At 49.9% G+C, this 16322-nt stretch overlaps 6 protein-coding genes across 6 annotated transcripts; 5 read left to right on the plus strand and 1 right to left on the minus strand.

Annotated features, from left to right (window-relative positions):
* Positions 1 to 461: 461 nt before the first annotated feature.
* Positions 462 to 2153, plus strand: TRUGW13939_05613 (uncharacterized protein; the record flags this gene model as incomplete). The annotated part of the gene is made up of 2 exons (XM_035488774.1): positions 462 to 582; positions 637 to 2153. The coding sequence occupies 2 exons, from the start codon at positions 462 to 464 to the stop codon at positions 2151 to 2153; spliced, it is 1638 nt and encodes a 545-aa protein (XP_035344667.1).
* A 509-nt stretch (positions 2154 to 2662) lies between these two features.
* Positions 2663 to 5195, minus strand: TRUGW13939_05614 (uncharacterized protein; the record flags this gene model as incomplete). The annotated part of the gene is made up of 4 exons (XM_035488775.1): positions 2663 to 3850; positions 3904 to 4557; positions 4612 to 5021; positions 5153 to 5195. The coding sequence occupies 4 exons, from the start codon at positions 5193 to 5195 to the stop codon at positions 2663 to 2665; spliced, it is 2295 nt and encodes a 764-aa protein (XP_035344668.1).
* A 1153-nt stretch (positions 5196 to 6348) lies between these two features.
* On the plus strand, positions 6349 to 8067 carry TRUGW13939_05615 (uncharacterized protein; the record flags this gene model as incomplete). Its single annotated transcript, XM_035488776.1, has 1 exon — positions 6349 to 8067. The coding sequence occupies one exon, from the start codon at positions 6349 to 6351 to the stop codon at positions 8065 to 8067; it is 1719 nt and encodes a 572-aa protein (XP_035344669.1).
* Positions 8068 to 8485: 418 nt separating this feature from the next.
* On the plus strand, positions 8486 to 11090 carry TRUGW13939_05616 (uncharacterized protein; the record flags this gene model as incomplete). The annotated part of the gene is made up of 4 exons (XM_035488777.1): positions 8486 to 8570; positions 8617 to 9456; positions 9511 to 10486; positions 10547 to 11090. The coding sequence occupies 4 exons, from the start codon at positions 8486 to 8488 to the stop codon at positions 11088 to 11090; spliced, it is 2445 nt and encodes an 814-aa protein (XP_035344670.1).
* A 1466-nt stretch (positions 11091 to 12556) lies between these two features.
* On the plus strand, positions 12557 to 14691 carry TRUGW13939_05617 (uncharacterized protein; the record flags this gene model as incomplete). The annotated part of the gene is made up of 4 exons (XM_035488778.1): positions 12557 to 13487; positions 13546 to 13845; positions 13905 to 14286; positions 14346 to 14691. The coding sequence occupies 4 exons, from the start codon at positions 12557 to 12559 to the stop codon at positions 14689 to 14691; spliced, it is 1959 nt and encodes a 652-aa protein (XP_035344671.1).
* A 742-nt stretch (positions 14692 to 15433) lies between these two features.
* On the plus strand, positions 15434 to 15917 carry TRUGW13939_05618 (uncharacterized protein; the record flags this gene model as incomplete). Its single annotated transcript, XM_035488779.1, has 2 exons — positions 15434 to 15592; positions 15657 to 15917. The coding sequence occupies 2 exons, from the start codon at positions 15434 to 15436 to the stop codon at positions 15915 to 15917; spliced, it is 420 nt and encodes a 139-aa protein (XP_035344672.1).
* Between the last annotated feature and the right edge of the window lie 405 nt (positions 15918 to 16322).

Raw genomic sequence — 16322 nt, forward strand, 5'->3', positions numbered from 1 at the left:
CCAATGAGAGGCAACTTCTGATTGGCCTCACTTCGAGAAGCAAGTCCAGTACTCGGCCGGGAGACATCGGCTCTGGCTTTTGGACATCGGTTCGTGCTAGTGTGGCGAAACCACTTCCAGATCCCTCAATTCACGTATTCGGATCGGCGGATGTTTCCCTCTTCCCATCTTCAGTCGCTCTTTACTCAAAGTGGAGAATGGTCTTCGGCATTCTCCGGCCATCGCCGGCAATCCGGCAAACAAGATTGCCGGTGGTTGCGATGGACTAGTTGTTCTCGCGACAGCTTAGACGCAGAATTGGCATGACACGCGGCGTCTCTGGTGGAAGAGAAAGTCGATATAGATGACGAGGGCGCAATGGTTATGAGCAGCTTAATATTTCGCATTCCTCACCAAAAGGGTCAGACAGTCTATCGGCCACCGCATTCCCTTGACTGCTGCCCACTAGAACTTTGTTGGCCATGTTACAACGTGCCGATGTGCGACCCAGCTTGCTTGCTCAGGCGGGGGAGATTGCTAGCAACTTCGACATATCTCCTGATCACATTCAACAACTGACGAGGCACTTCGTATGTCAACTAAGTGAGGACATCATCGATAAGAGTTCGCTCCTGTGAGATGCTAATGATGCTACAGAGGATGGGCTTGTTAATCGCCGTGCCTGGCAACTACCTGCCTACGTAACAAGGGTACCGACGGGAACAGAAAGGGGCAAGTTCCTGGCTGTTGATCTCGGTGGTAGTAACTGTAGAATATGTCTCGTGGATTTACATGGGGATTCTACTTTTACAATTATCCAAAGCAAGCATAAAGTGCCGCCCGATGTCATGGTAAACCAGAGTTACCGGCCTCTTTTCGACTTTATTGCAGAAAAGATAGCGGGTTTTCTTGCTTCGCATCCAGATTCAGACCTCAAGGGCAACAGCGCTACGGATCAAAAGCATCATATACCATACAACCTAGGTTTCACCTTTAGTTTCACGTGCGAACAGTCATCTCTCTCTCGTGCAACCTTGATTCACTGGGACAAAGGCTGGGATATCCCTGAGGCGATTGGCAAGGATCCCTGCGTCATGTTACAAGAGGCCATCGATAAATTGGAACTGCCAGTTGCGGTAGCCGTCCTCGCCAACGACAGCGTTGGTGCTCTCTTGACAAGATCGTACACTTCAAGCCAGAAAACCTCGACCCTGGGCGCAGTAATATTTGGAACGGGAACCAACGCGGCTTATATCGAAAAAATGTCGAATGTCCAGTGGCTCGCCAAGAAAGGGGGCGAAGGCGAGATAATGGTGATGAATACGGAATGGGGCTGTCTCGGTGACCACCTTGACGTCTTACCAAGAACACTATTCGATGATGAGCTTGACCGGGTTTCGACTGAGCCGGGCTCTCAGATGCTGGAGAAGAGAGTTTCGGGCTTGTACCTCGGAGAGTTGCTACGATTGGCGATTCTGCGCTTGGTAGACGCTGGTGCTTTCAGTTTAAAGTTCAGCAAGAGCTCAACCCTTTTTCAGCGAGAAGGCATCGATAGCTCCTTTCTCTCCCATCTCGCAATTGCCGCTGACGATAAACATGCGTCTAAGCTCATCGAGGAAACGCTGTCAGCAGGAAATGTCACTGCCGACGATGTTCACGCCATTAAATTACTGACTACTTCTATCTGCCGGCGAGCAGGGAGGTTGGCAGGGGCGTCACTGTCAGCTCTCATTATACAAAGCGGGCGGTTAAAAACCCTCAGCTATGAAGGCAAGTGCCAGGGTGTTGAGGTCACAGAGTACGAGACATCAAAAACCCCGGAGGTACCAATTAGCGCCCTAGAACGCTTTACCTGCCGTTTGAAATGTGTTTGGCGCCGAATTCTTCAGATTCTGGGCATGAAGTCGCTGGTTGGAACGTCGATACCTTATATACGACACCGGGAGGCATCGGAGTCGACTGAAGATTGTCTAGAGGAGAACGTGATTGACATCGGTGCTGATGGTTCACTGATCGAATTCTACCCAAACTTTGAGGCTGAGATGCGCGGTGCAATGCGGGAAGTGCCGGAGATTGGTCTCCATGGTGAACGAAAAGTGCGAATAAGCCTTACTAAGGATGGTTCTGGGGTGGGTGCTGCTTTGATGGCGCAAGCAGTAAAAAGCCAATTATGATACATGACCCAAGGGTAGATTAATAGCACCTCTTTAGAGTAAAAATAAAATAAAAATAAACTAGACCATTCGAAAGAGGAGACTGCACTGTACCTAAAGGATATCGAACTTCTGTGTAGTTGTAACACAAAAAACTCAATCGAGCTTCGTGGCCGATCATTACACTAATCAAAACATCGTAATTTCCATTCATTAAGAGGACAAAGCTCAACATTGGAGAAAACGCTTCAATTCTAAATGTTATTATCAATATTTTAGGTCGGCTAAAGATGTTTAAAATTCACCAATGATAAAATTTCATAGAAATACAGACAGTTCATCTCCAGGGTAAATAGATAATAATTTTATACATATGTAAGAAGACATGGGGTTCACGTTTAGGCTGCCGCCTTTTTCCAAAGGACCATGGGTTGAATATGTGCATGTCACAAAGTTGGAAAAAAAAAGAGCGTTCAATTATAAATACAAGGACCTGTTCGAACAGAATTCACCACAGACATGACGAATGCTCATTGCGCGGGAGCAGGAGTATGCATGTCCGGATTCATGGGCTCATGGTGCTGAGGCTGATGGAGTAGGTCATCATTAACCTCTTGACCCAGGCTTTGAATTAGCTTCTGCTCTTCGGTCTGGTCCAGCATGGCTTGGTGTTCAGGGTCCTGGTGGATTCCCGGTGACGCCGACATACTATCTGGTCCATGACTGGGGGACATGTGGGCGCCAGCGAGAGCCATCATACCCTCGATACCCTCAACATGGGCCTTGTCTTCCTCGCCGCGCTTCTTCTCGCGCTCTCGCGCCTCGTTCTTTGCAGCCTGTGCAGGCGCTCGCGTTTTGAGTTCACCTGTGACGAATTTGAGGTAGTATGGCACTTCAATGCCGCTCTTGAGGAAAAACAGTTTCAAATTTCGAGCTTTGTCTTTGAGCTGGACTTGATTGCGGTCCTTCAAGGCCTCGTTAATCGTTCCTCCGGGGCCAAACATGGCTAGAATCTGACTCCAATGAGGACCCTTGACTCGGTCTAAGCCAGCCATCAATGCATTTTCCTCTTCTGTCGTCCAAGGCCGGCGTTGACTTGGCAGACCAGCTCTACGACTACTCGCCGAGGACTTGGCTGTTGCCGCCATTCTGGCCCGCTCGTACAGGACCTGAGTAGGTTGTGATTGGGAGTAATGTGGCACACCCGGCATATAACCGTAGTTGGCGACAGCATCATTTTGTCGCATAGCACTTTGACCATTTTGCGGGGGGGTGTATTGTTGGAAATTTTGAGGAGGGATCGTGCTATGCTGAAATGTCAACTGTTGTGGGTATCCTGGCGGCGTAGGGCTTTGTTGGAATGTTTGGCTCATGTTTTGTTGAGTTGACTGGCTAAACTGAGGGGCAGGCGTGCCCTGCGTTGACGGAGGTATGTGTTGGGGTGTCGACTGAGGTGTTTGTTGAGTCTGTTGTTGCTGTGCCTGTTGTGGCTGCTGTTGTTGAGATTGCTGCTGCGATTGCTGGGATTTCCTCAGTCCATGACCCTGCAATGCAATCTGCGCTGCCCGAGCCGCGCGGGCTACAAGATCACCGTGAAGGTTACGGTCCACGGTGACTTCAGGAGGTTGTGTGGCAACGGCAAACTGGCTTTCCAGGGGAGCTCCTAGCGTTTCTGGGGCCTCCCCGGATATGGACTGACGACCTTTGACCTTTCGAGACTGCATTAATTGGGTGAGCAACGGAGATGGGATGACTAGAGTAAATTACTCACCTGCTGGCTGTTGATGGCATCAAAATTCTTGCTCACATAAGAGCTGAGATCCCTCAAAAAATCCTCCCAATGATACTTGTCAGGCAAAGCTTTCATTGCTTCTTCATTGTTGATATCTGTAAGAATGATGTCTCGCCTGGAACGAGCACGTTTGACGAAATCCGCCTCACTCGGGGCAAGCTGACGTGTTCCCATACGCTTTGAAAGCAACCGTTGCTCTAGATCTTCTGGGAATAGTTCATAGAGAATATCCGTTCGAGTACGCTCCTCGTTGTTCAATGAAGCAATAAATGCTTGTGTCTTGAGTTCAAGAAAAAGCGCGCCTTGCACTTTGAGGAGACGGTTACCTTCGGGTACGAAGACATCGAGGAAGTGGTCATTGAGCTCGGCGAAGCTGATTTCCTGCGACCCAAAGATACTCGAAACAAAAGAGGCGAGATTGGCTTTACGTATAATGTCAACTTGCGAAGGCTCCGCTAGATCGAGTTCGGTTGGCGACAAAAATGCTTGTTTGGTGGAGTAGACTCGTTTTGTGTGGTCGAATAATGAGCGCATGGTGGCATAAGCCTGTCCATTTTCTGAATCAGGCTCAGATACAAATGAAGTGATGTCTTGATACGAAGACTTGGCGAGAAGAGATAGAATTTGGGTAGACTGGGAGAAGCGTTAGATAAGAGTCACGACAATTTACAAGCGGGGGCCACAGACGAGATTATCCAGAATGGGAAGACTTTGGATCTTCAAAGAGAGGCTAGCTTTGATAAATGTGACTCCCTGGCTTGCAGGCTGCTCCAAGTTCTCTGCAGGCAATTGGTCTAATGCGAATTGTTCTTCTAAGCGCTCGGCCCGGTCAATGATACTACCAAGAACTGCGGCTACTTCTGGGTCGGGCGCCTCCGTTGTCGACTCGTGGCTGCCATTGCTAATTTCTTGGGTTTCAAGATCGGCGTTGATTGTCGCAGCTAGGTCTTCCTCAACTGGATCTTCTGGCACAATGTCGCTTTCTTCCTTCACTTCGAGCAACTCGTCCGGACCGGAGTCGGTGCGGCGCCTTTTGTTAGCCCGCGGCGACAATGAGCCATCGTCGAGTTCATGGGTAGGTTTTTCAGGAATCGTAACTATGTGGAAGATCAACATTAGCCATTGCAGCTCCAAGGTAGACGCCCGACAACGGCCGTCGGGCCAGGCGTGCCGCGGCAGGTCAACGATGTATCAAAGGCCAGCGACGAGCAGGGAAAAGGACACGTACCATTCTCCTCGACGGAGAGAGCTGGGGGGATTTGCTCATCCATTGCTACCCTTAGCCTCTCGTGTTCACCATAAGACCCTGAGGGAGAGGTCGGCCACTCTGGAGGTTGGAGGCTGGGGATGTCCAGGAGAAGAAATGAGGGCTTAGGGATAGGGCGCAGGAGTAGGGCTTGTGCAGAGCTGGAGAATTTTTCGACCCGGCCGGAAAATATTGCTGCCGGTGCATATGTGGGGCCTAGCACTTTCCCGGACTGCTATTGGTTGAAAGTCAAATCAGCTAGCCTTCCATTGGTTCTACGGTTCCTGCAGCATTTCAACCAATAGCATGGCGTCATTGGTTTGTGGTCACAACGAACTCAATAATTATTTCATGCTTTGACTTCTTTTTTCCCCAATGGACAGTAGTGAGCAAATGATGACACTGACAGTCGCTGCAAAGAGGAGCGCACTGTAACAGTACTCGCAATTGATCCATCCAATGGCCGAAATCATTGTTGAAATACAATGGCTCCCTTGGATATCCAGCGACGTTGCAGTTTATTGAATTGTCTCCACATTTGCTCAGTTCCCTGACCCAAGATAGGTCTGCTAATGGATATGTAGTGTGACTTATCCGGCAGGGAGTTCAGAATCTAGTCTTGAATTAGTGAAAAAGTCGACATTGTCCGCATCCGGAAGATCCCGCAAGTTACACCACCTACTTGTCGAGCTTGAAGTGTTCTTTACCTTATTTTTATTGCGAGAGATAGGAATTTGATGGTACTACATGGACTTCGAGAGTAAATTGGACTTCAACGTTGAAGCTTCAAAATATTCTGCAATGTAGCTTAAATGCTCCATTCGGACCCAAGATTTTAATACTTCCAATTTATATATATAAATGCTATATAGACACCAATTGCTGAATAGATGACGTTTCTTTACACATTCATAGTAGATGCAACTCCATAAATTACTGTGCAGGACCGGAAATTGTCCGTTTTCAGCCAAGTGAAAAGTTCAAGAAGCTTCGTACACACCCAACATCGGATTACGGCGGAGAGCTTAAATTTTGGTCCATGGTTCTGGTCGTGTAGATTCAATGACCTTTGTCTGACACAGAGACAAGCTATTCCTCATAAGCGAAGGCTCTCCTCCCACTCCCAAGCGTAGGCGCCCTCTAATTAACATGAAGCTTTTTGGCGACAATCGACCACCATGTATCTCATCCGGCTAGCCGTCTTCCTCTTGTTTCAATTCTCAGTATCAGCGGTCGCCCAAGACATGGAAACGTCAGAGACAGTATGGGCGGTGTTTGCATTCAATGTTCATGGGGATAGCATCCCCGATATTCTCCCTCAACCGAGAACATTGTCCCCAATAGGGGCACAAAATTTGTATGACGTTGGGTCTGCATTTCGTAACCGCTATGTTATGGGTGCTGCCTCAAATGTTGACGAAACGGCTTCACCGGATTTCTTGGTTAAAGATCTCGCCCAGCATCGATTAAATGCGGACGAAGTGAAAATATATTCCGGTTGGGATCAACATGTCCAGGCCTCGGCGCTAGCCTTTATGCAAGGATTTTACCCACCCATCACAGGACAAAATGACTCCTTTTTGTATGTTGATGATACATACCTGTTGGCTAATGGGTCCATTGCTACATCTCCTCTGAACGACTATCAGTATCCTCGTATTTATGCAGCTGGGGCGGCTGATCCAAACTCCATATATGTATCCGGCCAAGGAGATTGCGAGATGCATCGGATATCGGAGTTGCAGTACCAATACAGTCCTGAAGGACAAAGTGTTGAGGACGACACCGCTGAGTTTTACTCTAGTCTATATGATCAAGCTTTTGAAGGAGTGGTGGACGCGGCATGGGTAAGTTATGCAAATGCGATGGAGATATCCGAGTACCTGGAGTATGGGTATGTGCACAATGCTAGCCTGCAAGGATCAGTGACAGCGTCCGATTTGCAAAGGGCGAGGGTTCTGGCAGATCAGTATGCCTTCGCAACGAACGGAAACGTGTCAGCCTCGGGTCTATACGAGGGCGACATGATTCGTGCTATTGCCGGACGCACTCTGGCTCGTCTCATTCTGGAATCTTTCGAAGAAAACATGGAGACACAGGGGGCTTCGTCCAAGATGACATTGTTATTCGGGGGCCCAGAGCCCATTGTAGCGTTTTCTGCCCTAGCGCAGTTAGCATCTTCAATGAACAGCAACTTTTATGGCCGCCCAGTTCCCGGGGCTTCGCTGATTTTGGAAATGTTCAGCATGAATTCCTCATTGGACCCGACATATCCAGATATATCCGACTTGTATGTTCGATTCATTTTCCGCAACAGCACATCCACAAACGAAGAATTCACCCAGTACCCGCTTTTTGGCATGAGCCCAAGTTTAATCGATACCCCCTTCTTGGAGTTTTCCGCAGCCCTCGGTGGGGTCCTGCTTCCGTCTACCGAGGAATGGTGCAATACATGCAACAGTTCATCCATCTTTTGTGTCGGTTCCAGTCCTTCGGAAATAAAACCTGCTAAGCCCAGCTTGAGCTTGGCCGGTGCTGGAGCTATTGGCGCTGCTGTCACTCTTGGTGTGATGTGCCTGGTTGGTATAATTGGATGGCTCTGTGGCATTGGTATATATCGGAAGCACAAGCAGTTGAAAGATGACGGCTTTAAAGGTGGGACGAAGCTGGAGGGTGATCGAGATGTTGCTTTTACCAGCCCAAGAAATGGCCTCTTTGCAGGGGCAGTGATGGGCTCAGGAAGACAGGCGGCGAAGTCCCACGAGCGCACAGGGAGCTGGGAAATGAAGAACAAGAGACGGTCGGCTGAAATAAGCCAGGAACGGCTAGACGGCGAGGACGAAATTGAGGAGGCGACTGCTAATGCAGAGCCAGTGAAGGTACACGAAGCTGTGTGATGGTCGCTATAGTGAGAGGGAGATCGGAGATAGAGCGAAATAGAACGTGCCGGTGGTGTCATTGCGCTGACTAGATATTATTCAAGACCAAATGCAATCAATTCAAAGCCATCATCTCCTTTGGGCGCTTTCTCTTTCGATTCACGCGGTTGACGATGTTGTTGTCGCTAGAAACTTGGCCCCAGCCGAGGCAAGAACCGCCTCGCTTCCCGATGCGGCAAGTGTAGAAGCAGCACAGGGAGGTCACTGGGTCGCGTGTCGATGCCTTCCTGGCGAGGCTCGCCTTCTTCTCCTCTGAACTTCCTCTCCGTCTGTCCAACCAACCCCTCTTTCATCAGCCAGCCTTCTCATTCTGCTCAACATACCAGCTTTCCCCTTGGCAAGGTGATCATTTCTGTACGGTTTCGCAGTCCCCAAGATGAAGTATGAGACCCACGACCTTCTGGCCCTGCGTAGCAATGCCACCATTGATATAGGGAGGTTCACCATTCATGCGATTGAAAGTGAGTCCAGCTTGCTTGTGGTATCGAACTTGTTCTAACCTTATAGATCATCTACTCGGCCGTGGCCATTCTGCTCCCAATACCGATCGAGGACGAGCATCAAGCGGTTCGGCACGTACTCAGCGCCCTACGACAAGCTCAGAAGAATCTTTCCAGCACCCAGTTCGACAGCCACGGAACGCTCCCCAAAACAACTTAGCTGAGGCTGACTCGGGATTTGCCAAGTTTCTCAAAGAGCATACCTCTCCAAGACATCAGCGTGTCACAGCAGGTGGCCGAGTGGTACTCGTAGACGGCGAAGTGCCAATACCGGAGCTCAAACCACCATTGAAGAAAAGCAAGGAAGACAGCCCTAGGAAGACAGATGTGGATGGGGCAGCGTCCGTTCGAACACAGGGAAATAGCGGCTCTGAGAAAATCATGTCTAGTTCTAGGACCTCGTCGAATGGGAATGGCTTGCCCGACCATCCATTCTCGGTTTTGGGCCAGGACAAAGTCAGGTCAGGGGAGACAGGAGATTACCTGGGCAACGGTAACCCAGAATCCATACCAGCAGTAGCAGCGTCTTATCCATCACTGCCGCAGTGGCAAGTTCCATTGTTAGCATCTGATCCTTATCGTCAGCACCAGATGTCCTTGTCGTCAGGTACTTATCCTCAAGCAGTCTTGCAGTTCTCACAGGCAGGCCAAGATTCAGTTGCTGTGCCTATCAATCCTGGTCTTTATCAGAGCCTCCAGGCCAACACAACTGCTTGGTATCCAGGCGTCGCCCCACCCTTTGTTACTCAGGGCCATATTGTGCAGCCTGCTCCTCCCCAAGCAACACCGCTTCTTGCAACCACTTTTCCACCCACTGGAAAGCAGGCTGGTTTTGGTTCAACAACTGGTTAGTTTGAGTTGAAAAGACCCATGCACTTGTCAACAGTGCTGACTGATTTAGGAAATATTAACCCTTACTCTATTTCTCCAGCGATGGCTGGCACGACTTCACTTCCATCTTACTCTCCAGAATCAAATACCCAAAGGTCCCTCCAAGATGTTATCAAAGAGTACCAGGGTTTGTCGTCTCAGCTGTCAAGTCTTGATCGTTACATGGCAATAAACACCTTTGAGATGGACCCAGAAACCAAGAATAGCCTTGTCGAGCAGAGGAAGGGTCTTGTGAAAGACTTGGATATGGCCAGACGATACAAAGAGCATCTAGAATCCAGCATCAAAGTCGTGCCCGGTGTTCCTGATTCTTTGGCAGGGCTGCGGCCGCAGCAAACCACAGAATTGACTAATGGTATCGGACTGCAATGGAACCCGTGGCCATCTTATGTGACTGCATCCGATATTTCTGGTGACTATTCCTCGTTCACGTTGCATTCGACTGCAAGCACAAACCCCAACATATTTGCCGTGCCGATACCCCAGTTAGGATACTTGGCGTCATTTCCTGGTGGCAATCCTTGGAGTGAATATCAACATCCCGTACAACTTACTCAGGGCGACCAGCAAGGATCATCCGAACATCAATTCTTTGACCCTGTTGACAAGCCAGTGTCATTGTCGCAGCCAAACACTGCTTTGCAACAAAGTGCGCGCAGTACTAGTACGTCATCGAACACCAAGTCATCCTGGTCTTCTTCGGAGATAGGAGAACTACACCGCCAAATCGAAAGTGCAGCCAGGCGTGGGGAGCCTGTAGATGAACTCTTCAAGAGACTTGCTAAGCTCACGGAGCAACACGCCGTCAAACGCGGAAAACAGAATACATTGGCATCGACAGACCGTCAAGCACCAGCTTCAGCGGCTGACAATTCGCAAGGTGAAGCCCGTTCGTCATTACCTTCAGGAGCTTCAGGAAAATCCAGCGGTAATTCAAGTGTGCCACAGCTGTATCTAAACGCACAGGCTACTAAGAGAGGATCAGGGTGAGTTTTTGTGTTTCAAATTTGCTTTACTAATGACCGATGAGGCTAACTGTGAAACAGAGCAACTGCACCCAAGGTTCACAGAGCGCAGGACAGTTCAAACGGACGGCTAGCTGGAAACCAGGAGAGTGAAGCAGCGGGCAGCAGACACGGTTTCACTGGGCCGAGACATACCCGTGATGGCAGGTTCAAGAGTCTTGTGACACGGAGTAAAAGCCGAAAAGAAGGGGGGGAGATAGGCGAAAAGACATCGGTGATGTTTGCTCCTTGGGAGTCGCAGGGAGACAAGAATCTGATTGGGATGAAGGCTTGCGCTCCAGTGATATCGCGGGTCAATGCACACGGCTTCCTCCCGTCTTCGGACGGCACCAACGATGAGAGCATTGCGTTCGGCGACCACCCCGCCTTTTTACTTGATATTCAAGACGAGAGGGATTTCTTGCAGAAAGATGGAGCCGCAGCGACTCGTCCATGGTATCAGAAAGCGCCTCGGCAGAGCCCCAATCGCGTTGAGGTTCACCGATTCTTTCTCCGGGTTGCGGAAGAAGAACGCCAGATGATTTACAAATATCGGATGCGTTATCCAGGTGAAAGGGGAGTCTAGGTGGAATCGAGAGGATGACACGGCGAGCAAGCCAATGTCTTTTTCATTTTCCTTTTTTACAGGGCATGGTTTATTCACGCAGTCTGGCTGCGGGTACGCAGCGGTGGAAGAAGTCATGGATCAAGAACGGTGTATAGGTAGTCTTGGACGCATTCATTGCTACCAGATGACGATGTCAATTGGAAGTCAGCACCTGCCTGCAGCCGGGTTAGTAGTTAGCATCAGAGACTAGGGATTGTCCATTCATGGTAGAATAGCAAGCAAGCATCAGCATCAGCATCAGCATCAAGAATATATTCCCATGATTCATGTGTATCGTCCGTAATCCCCGCAATCTCGTCCTGGTCCCTCTCTCCACTCGGACGGCATCGGTGGTGGCGAAAAGACTAGGGCGGGAGTTTCACACTGGGAAGATTTAGGTTCACCAGGGGACCAGAACAAGCACATGGCGAAACAACGGATCTCCTAATAATACTAATCAAAGGAGGCGACAAAAGGGCGACTATTATGTGGCCAGGGGCGAAATGAATACACCAGCCATGGTTCTCTCCCTCGCGTGCGATGCAAGACTGGGCGACCTGAAGCGGCGGCAACCCCGCAGTGGGTACGGGACCTGGAGCAGACAGCAGCATTATTCATTGATGTTTCCGGTTCTGGGTCTGGGTATATTCATGGGGCGATGATGCTGGCTTTTTCGGAGGTTTCTGAGCTGATTGCAGAGAGAAAGAAAGAGAGAGAGTGTGTGTTTGTGTTGGACGGATTTGACGATAGACGGAGCGTCGAGTCGAGGCTGGTCTGGGCCATTGCGATCGCTCGCTCTGGCCAATTTTTAAGCAAGGTCTCTTCCCTGCCACAGCCAGCCATGCGCTGTTGGGCAGGCAGGTCGCCCGGAATACGCTGTTGAAGAGAAGAGTGCCCATAGGAGCGTATTCTGATAATAAACGCAAACAATCAAGATAGGAATTAATTAATATATCAGAGGAACAAGAGGGAAGGAGGCCCCACCGCGCCCGTCGACTTACGTCGTTCGCGGCTCCACCCGGCGACTGGTGCCAAGTCACGCCCATTCCGCACCGCCTCCCCTCGCTGCTCACTGCTGCTAGTTGCTTGATTATTAACCTGTCTCGCTTTCTTTCTTTGTCTCCTCCTCCTCCTCTATCCCCCCTCGTCGCGCTGTTCATGGTCGCCTTGCTCTCGACCGCTCTTCGCTCATCTGCGGTTGCCTCCGCTTACGCTGCCAGGCGCTAGGATTCGGTGTCGTGCTATCTGCTTACTGGCCTAGTCGCCGTGGTGGTGGTAGTGAGTAGTACAGGCTGGTGTATCAGTCGCTCTCGCCTGCATTATACGGTGATTCCCCCCCAGCCGGCATCGCTGGACTCGAGGACCCGGTTATTGTCGACCCGGTTTGAGTCGAGGCTCGCTTCTTCTGTCCCTATTACTCTCTCCGGCACCGCCTTTTCTCCATCATGACCCAACTATTCACCTCGCATACGTCTCCCGTAGCGTCGGAGAAGCGGAATTTCCATGGCCTTTCCCTGTCGTCTAAGAAACACAGCAGCAACAACAACAACCCCGGGAACAATAATAATCAAAGCAGCAACAATGATTCGTCCAACAACCATTTCCCCTCGAAGATCAAAAACTTTTTCCGTCTGAATACCGGTGCCGGTAATAACGGCGCAGAGCGAGATGCCAAGGACACCGGCTCTGGGAACAACCAGGCCAAGACAGAGTCAAAGTCCAGGCAGTCTCGATTTCTGCCGAACATTGGCCGCAATCGCTCGACCACCGTGGCCAGCGAAGGGAATGCCTTGGACGATGGTCTCTCTCCAACCGCCCATGCCAACCCTTATTTTGCCCACCAGGGTCATCCCGCCCTTCGCCATCGTAATGAGGGTTCTCTTCCCTCGACGCCACCGGACCCGCCCGAGTTACAAGTTCAAGGCATCTCACCCGCAGACCAAGCAATCACTGCCGGAAAGGAAGAACTGGCGCGAAAGCTTCGCCGGGTGGCCTCGGCTCCGAACACACAAGGTCTTTTCGCTAACGACCAGTCCGGAGAACGTCCAAAGACAGCAGAATTAGGCAAGGAGCCTTTGGCGGCCCTAACTGGAGATCAGGTGCAAACTACTGCCGTTGAGTCTTCTTCGGAGGAACGGGGACGGTCTCTGCCCGTGCCCACTGCTGGGCCAGATGGAAAAATCCCGTCGCCCGGTCAAATCCGGGCTTCCTCGACAGCCGCTTTCCGACGAACATATAGCTCGAACTCGATCAAGGTGCGCAATGTCGAGGTTGGACCCGGAAGTTTTGATAAAATCAAATTGATCGGCAAGGGCGATGTCGGCAAGGTGTATCTGGTGCGGGAGAAGAAGTCTAATCGGTTGTATGCCATGAAAGGTGAGTAACCGCATGGGATCAACGAAAATGTAGCCTGTTGCTGACAGAGATCAAATAGTGCTGAGCAAGAAGGAGATGATCAAACGCAACAAGATCAAGCGCGCTCTTGCAGAACAGGAGATTTTGGCTACCAGCAATCATCCTTTCATTGTAACGCTCTATCACTCGTTCCAGTCGGAAGACTATCTCTACCTTTGCATGGAATATTGCAGTGGCGGCGAGTTCTTCCGAGCCTTGCAAACTCGGCCTGGAAAATGCATTCCGGAAGATGACGCCCGGTTCTATGCCGCCGAAGTGACAGCAGCCTTGGAATATCTACATCTTATGGGTTTCATCTATCGCGACCTTAAGCCTGAAAGTAAGCACTGGACTAGGATTAACAAGGGGAAGCGCTTGGAAGCTAATTGTATACACTAGACATTCTTCTACACCAATCGGGGCATATTATGTTATCGGATTTCGACTTATCCAAACAGTCTGGTCCCGGCGGAGCTCCTACTATGATCCTGGGACGCAATGGAAATGGGCCATCCTCGTTCCCTACCATTGACACCAAATCATGCATTGCTGACTTCCGAACGAATTCGTTCGTCGGCACCGAAGAATATATCGCGCCAGAAGTGATTCAAGGATGTGGTCACACCAGTGCCGTCGACTGGTGGACTTTGGGAATCTTGATTTACGAGATGTTGTACGGGACAACTCCCTTCAAAGGGAAGAACAGGACTGCGACTTTTTCCAACATTCTGCGGAATGATATCCCCTTTCCCGAACACGGTGGTGCGCAGCAAACTTCCAAGTAAGTCCCCATTAAGAACGTACACTATGTTGTGAATGTCTTTGCTAACATTTAATAAGCTTATGTAAATCACTCATCCGAAAACTACTGATCAAGGATGAGACCAAGCGGCTTGGAGCCAGAGCTGGCGCTTCTGATGTCAAAACGCATCCATTTTTCCGAAACACATCCTGGGCCCTCATTCGTCACATGAAGCCGCCAATGATCCCTCACCAAGGACGCGCTACTGACACGCTCAACTTCCGCAACGTCAAGGAAAGCGCTAGTGTCGACATTGGCGGACCTACTGGTAGCAAAATAAAGGGCGTTCCGTTGGATTCTGGCCTCGCCACTCCCAGTGGAGAAATTGCCGATCCTTTTGAAGAGTTCAACAGTGTCACTCTGCATCACGAGGGGGATGAATAACGATCCTTTAGCCATCTTACGAGAATTTGTCTTCAATATACACGTTGGTCTTGGCTGGAACACGTGCGTAGCGCATGTCTAGCGACCAAGGCTATGATGACCGAAACGTTTCGTGCTTTTTCTTTTTTTCTGTTTGTTTCGTTTTGATCAAGTCAAGAGACTTCTTCTGGGATTAGTGGCGTTCGGCGCGGTGCAGATAGGATTTTGTCTTTTCAACAAACGGCCATGGTAGAGCGGATCCGTCTATTCGAGATTGCATTTCAACTGATTGTCGATGTAACATCGTTCCGCAAAATTACTTGATTTGGAAGTCATTCTGGCTGGCTCTGGTATCTACATCTTGCTCTGTCAGTCATGTATTTGCAAGAGAGGCATGGCCCTATGGCGTCAGGACTGTCATGTTGGTGCTTCATTTGATTGTTGTCTTCAATGTCTTGAGCTATTGATTTCTGCCCCCCGTGAATATTGTGTCAAAATAGTGTATGCTATGCATTTGATGTTTATTTTTTTCTGTCATTACTGTCCAGAATATTCAGCCATATACATATTTTTGAGACAAGGAAGAAAAGTAGATGTAAACAGCGGGTCGACTTGGCACTTTGATTCCCGTTCCGCTCCACTCCACCCCGCGGAGGGCGAACGCGTCTCCGTTAATTTCTTTGAACAACAGCCGACGCCGTGCCGAACTACATTGAACCAAACACACAACTCGCAAGATCAAGCTACACCCTCAGAATCCATCATGGCTACCGAAGACTTCACCGATCGCCGAAGCACGACGCCCTCGGGCGAACCACGCGGCAGCAGCAACCCTCTCCTCGGATCGTCGAACCCGCTCATCTCAGATCTCGAACAAGAAGTGCTCGACGAATACAGCCGATTGCTAGATAATGTAAACAAGGTTTGTACAAGCCTTATATACGGGGATATAGAGAGTAAGATTCGTTAAAACTGACCGCGTCAAGTTATCCGACACATTCGCCGATCTCGCGGGGTCGCCGGCCTCCCTCACTCTCGACGGACTGCGCTTGCTCGAGCGCAAGACTGCGACGGTGTATACGCTGCTCAAGGCAAGTGTTTATAGTATTGTGTTGCAACAGCAGATTATCACCGAGGGGGAAGCGGCGGGGCAGCAGCAGCAGCAGCAACATGATCAGTATGCAGAGGGGGTTTCGGGGATGACGAATATGACAATGGGTGGTGAGGGGGATACGATGACACAATGAATGAATTGGAAGAGGATGGATATAGCATGATGCGATGCGATAAACATGAATTATAAGAGAAGCAACACATCCCTGCGAAAGCCGGCCTAAGATTGGGACTACCAGTGTCACCATCCTCGCGTCAAGGGACGGACTACAGTGTCAATGCAAGCGATTTGCGGCCAATGAAGACCAAGCACTGGTCGAGTCAACTACCAAGCGAGGCAACTAGATACGCGCCGGCCGTTGGCCATCGGCCATCTATGCAACGTGGGAGTGTGGAAAGACGCTTATTATCTATCAATACGATGTATAATACAAATGGATTCAAATGGTAAAAACTGGTGTACACGCGATACATCACGAAGAAAGAGAAGAAAATATCTTTCAACAATGCATATCATACCAAACAGCGCTGCTCCCAAA

The sequence above is a fragment of the Talaromyces rugulosus genome, chromosome III (genome assembly GCF_013368755.1).
Source record: "Talaromyces rugulosus chromosome III, complete sequence".
In the NCBI taxonomy this organism is placed as follows: domain Eukaryota; kingdom Fungi; phylum Ascomycota; class Eurotiomycetes; order Eurotiales; family Trichocomaceae; genus Talaromyces; species Talaromyces rugulosus.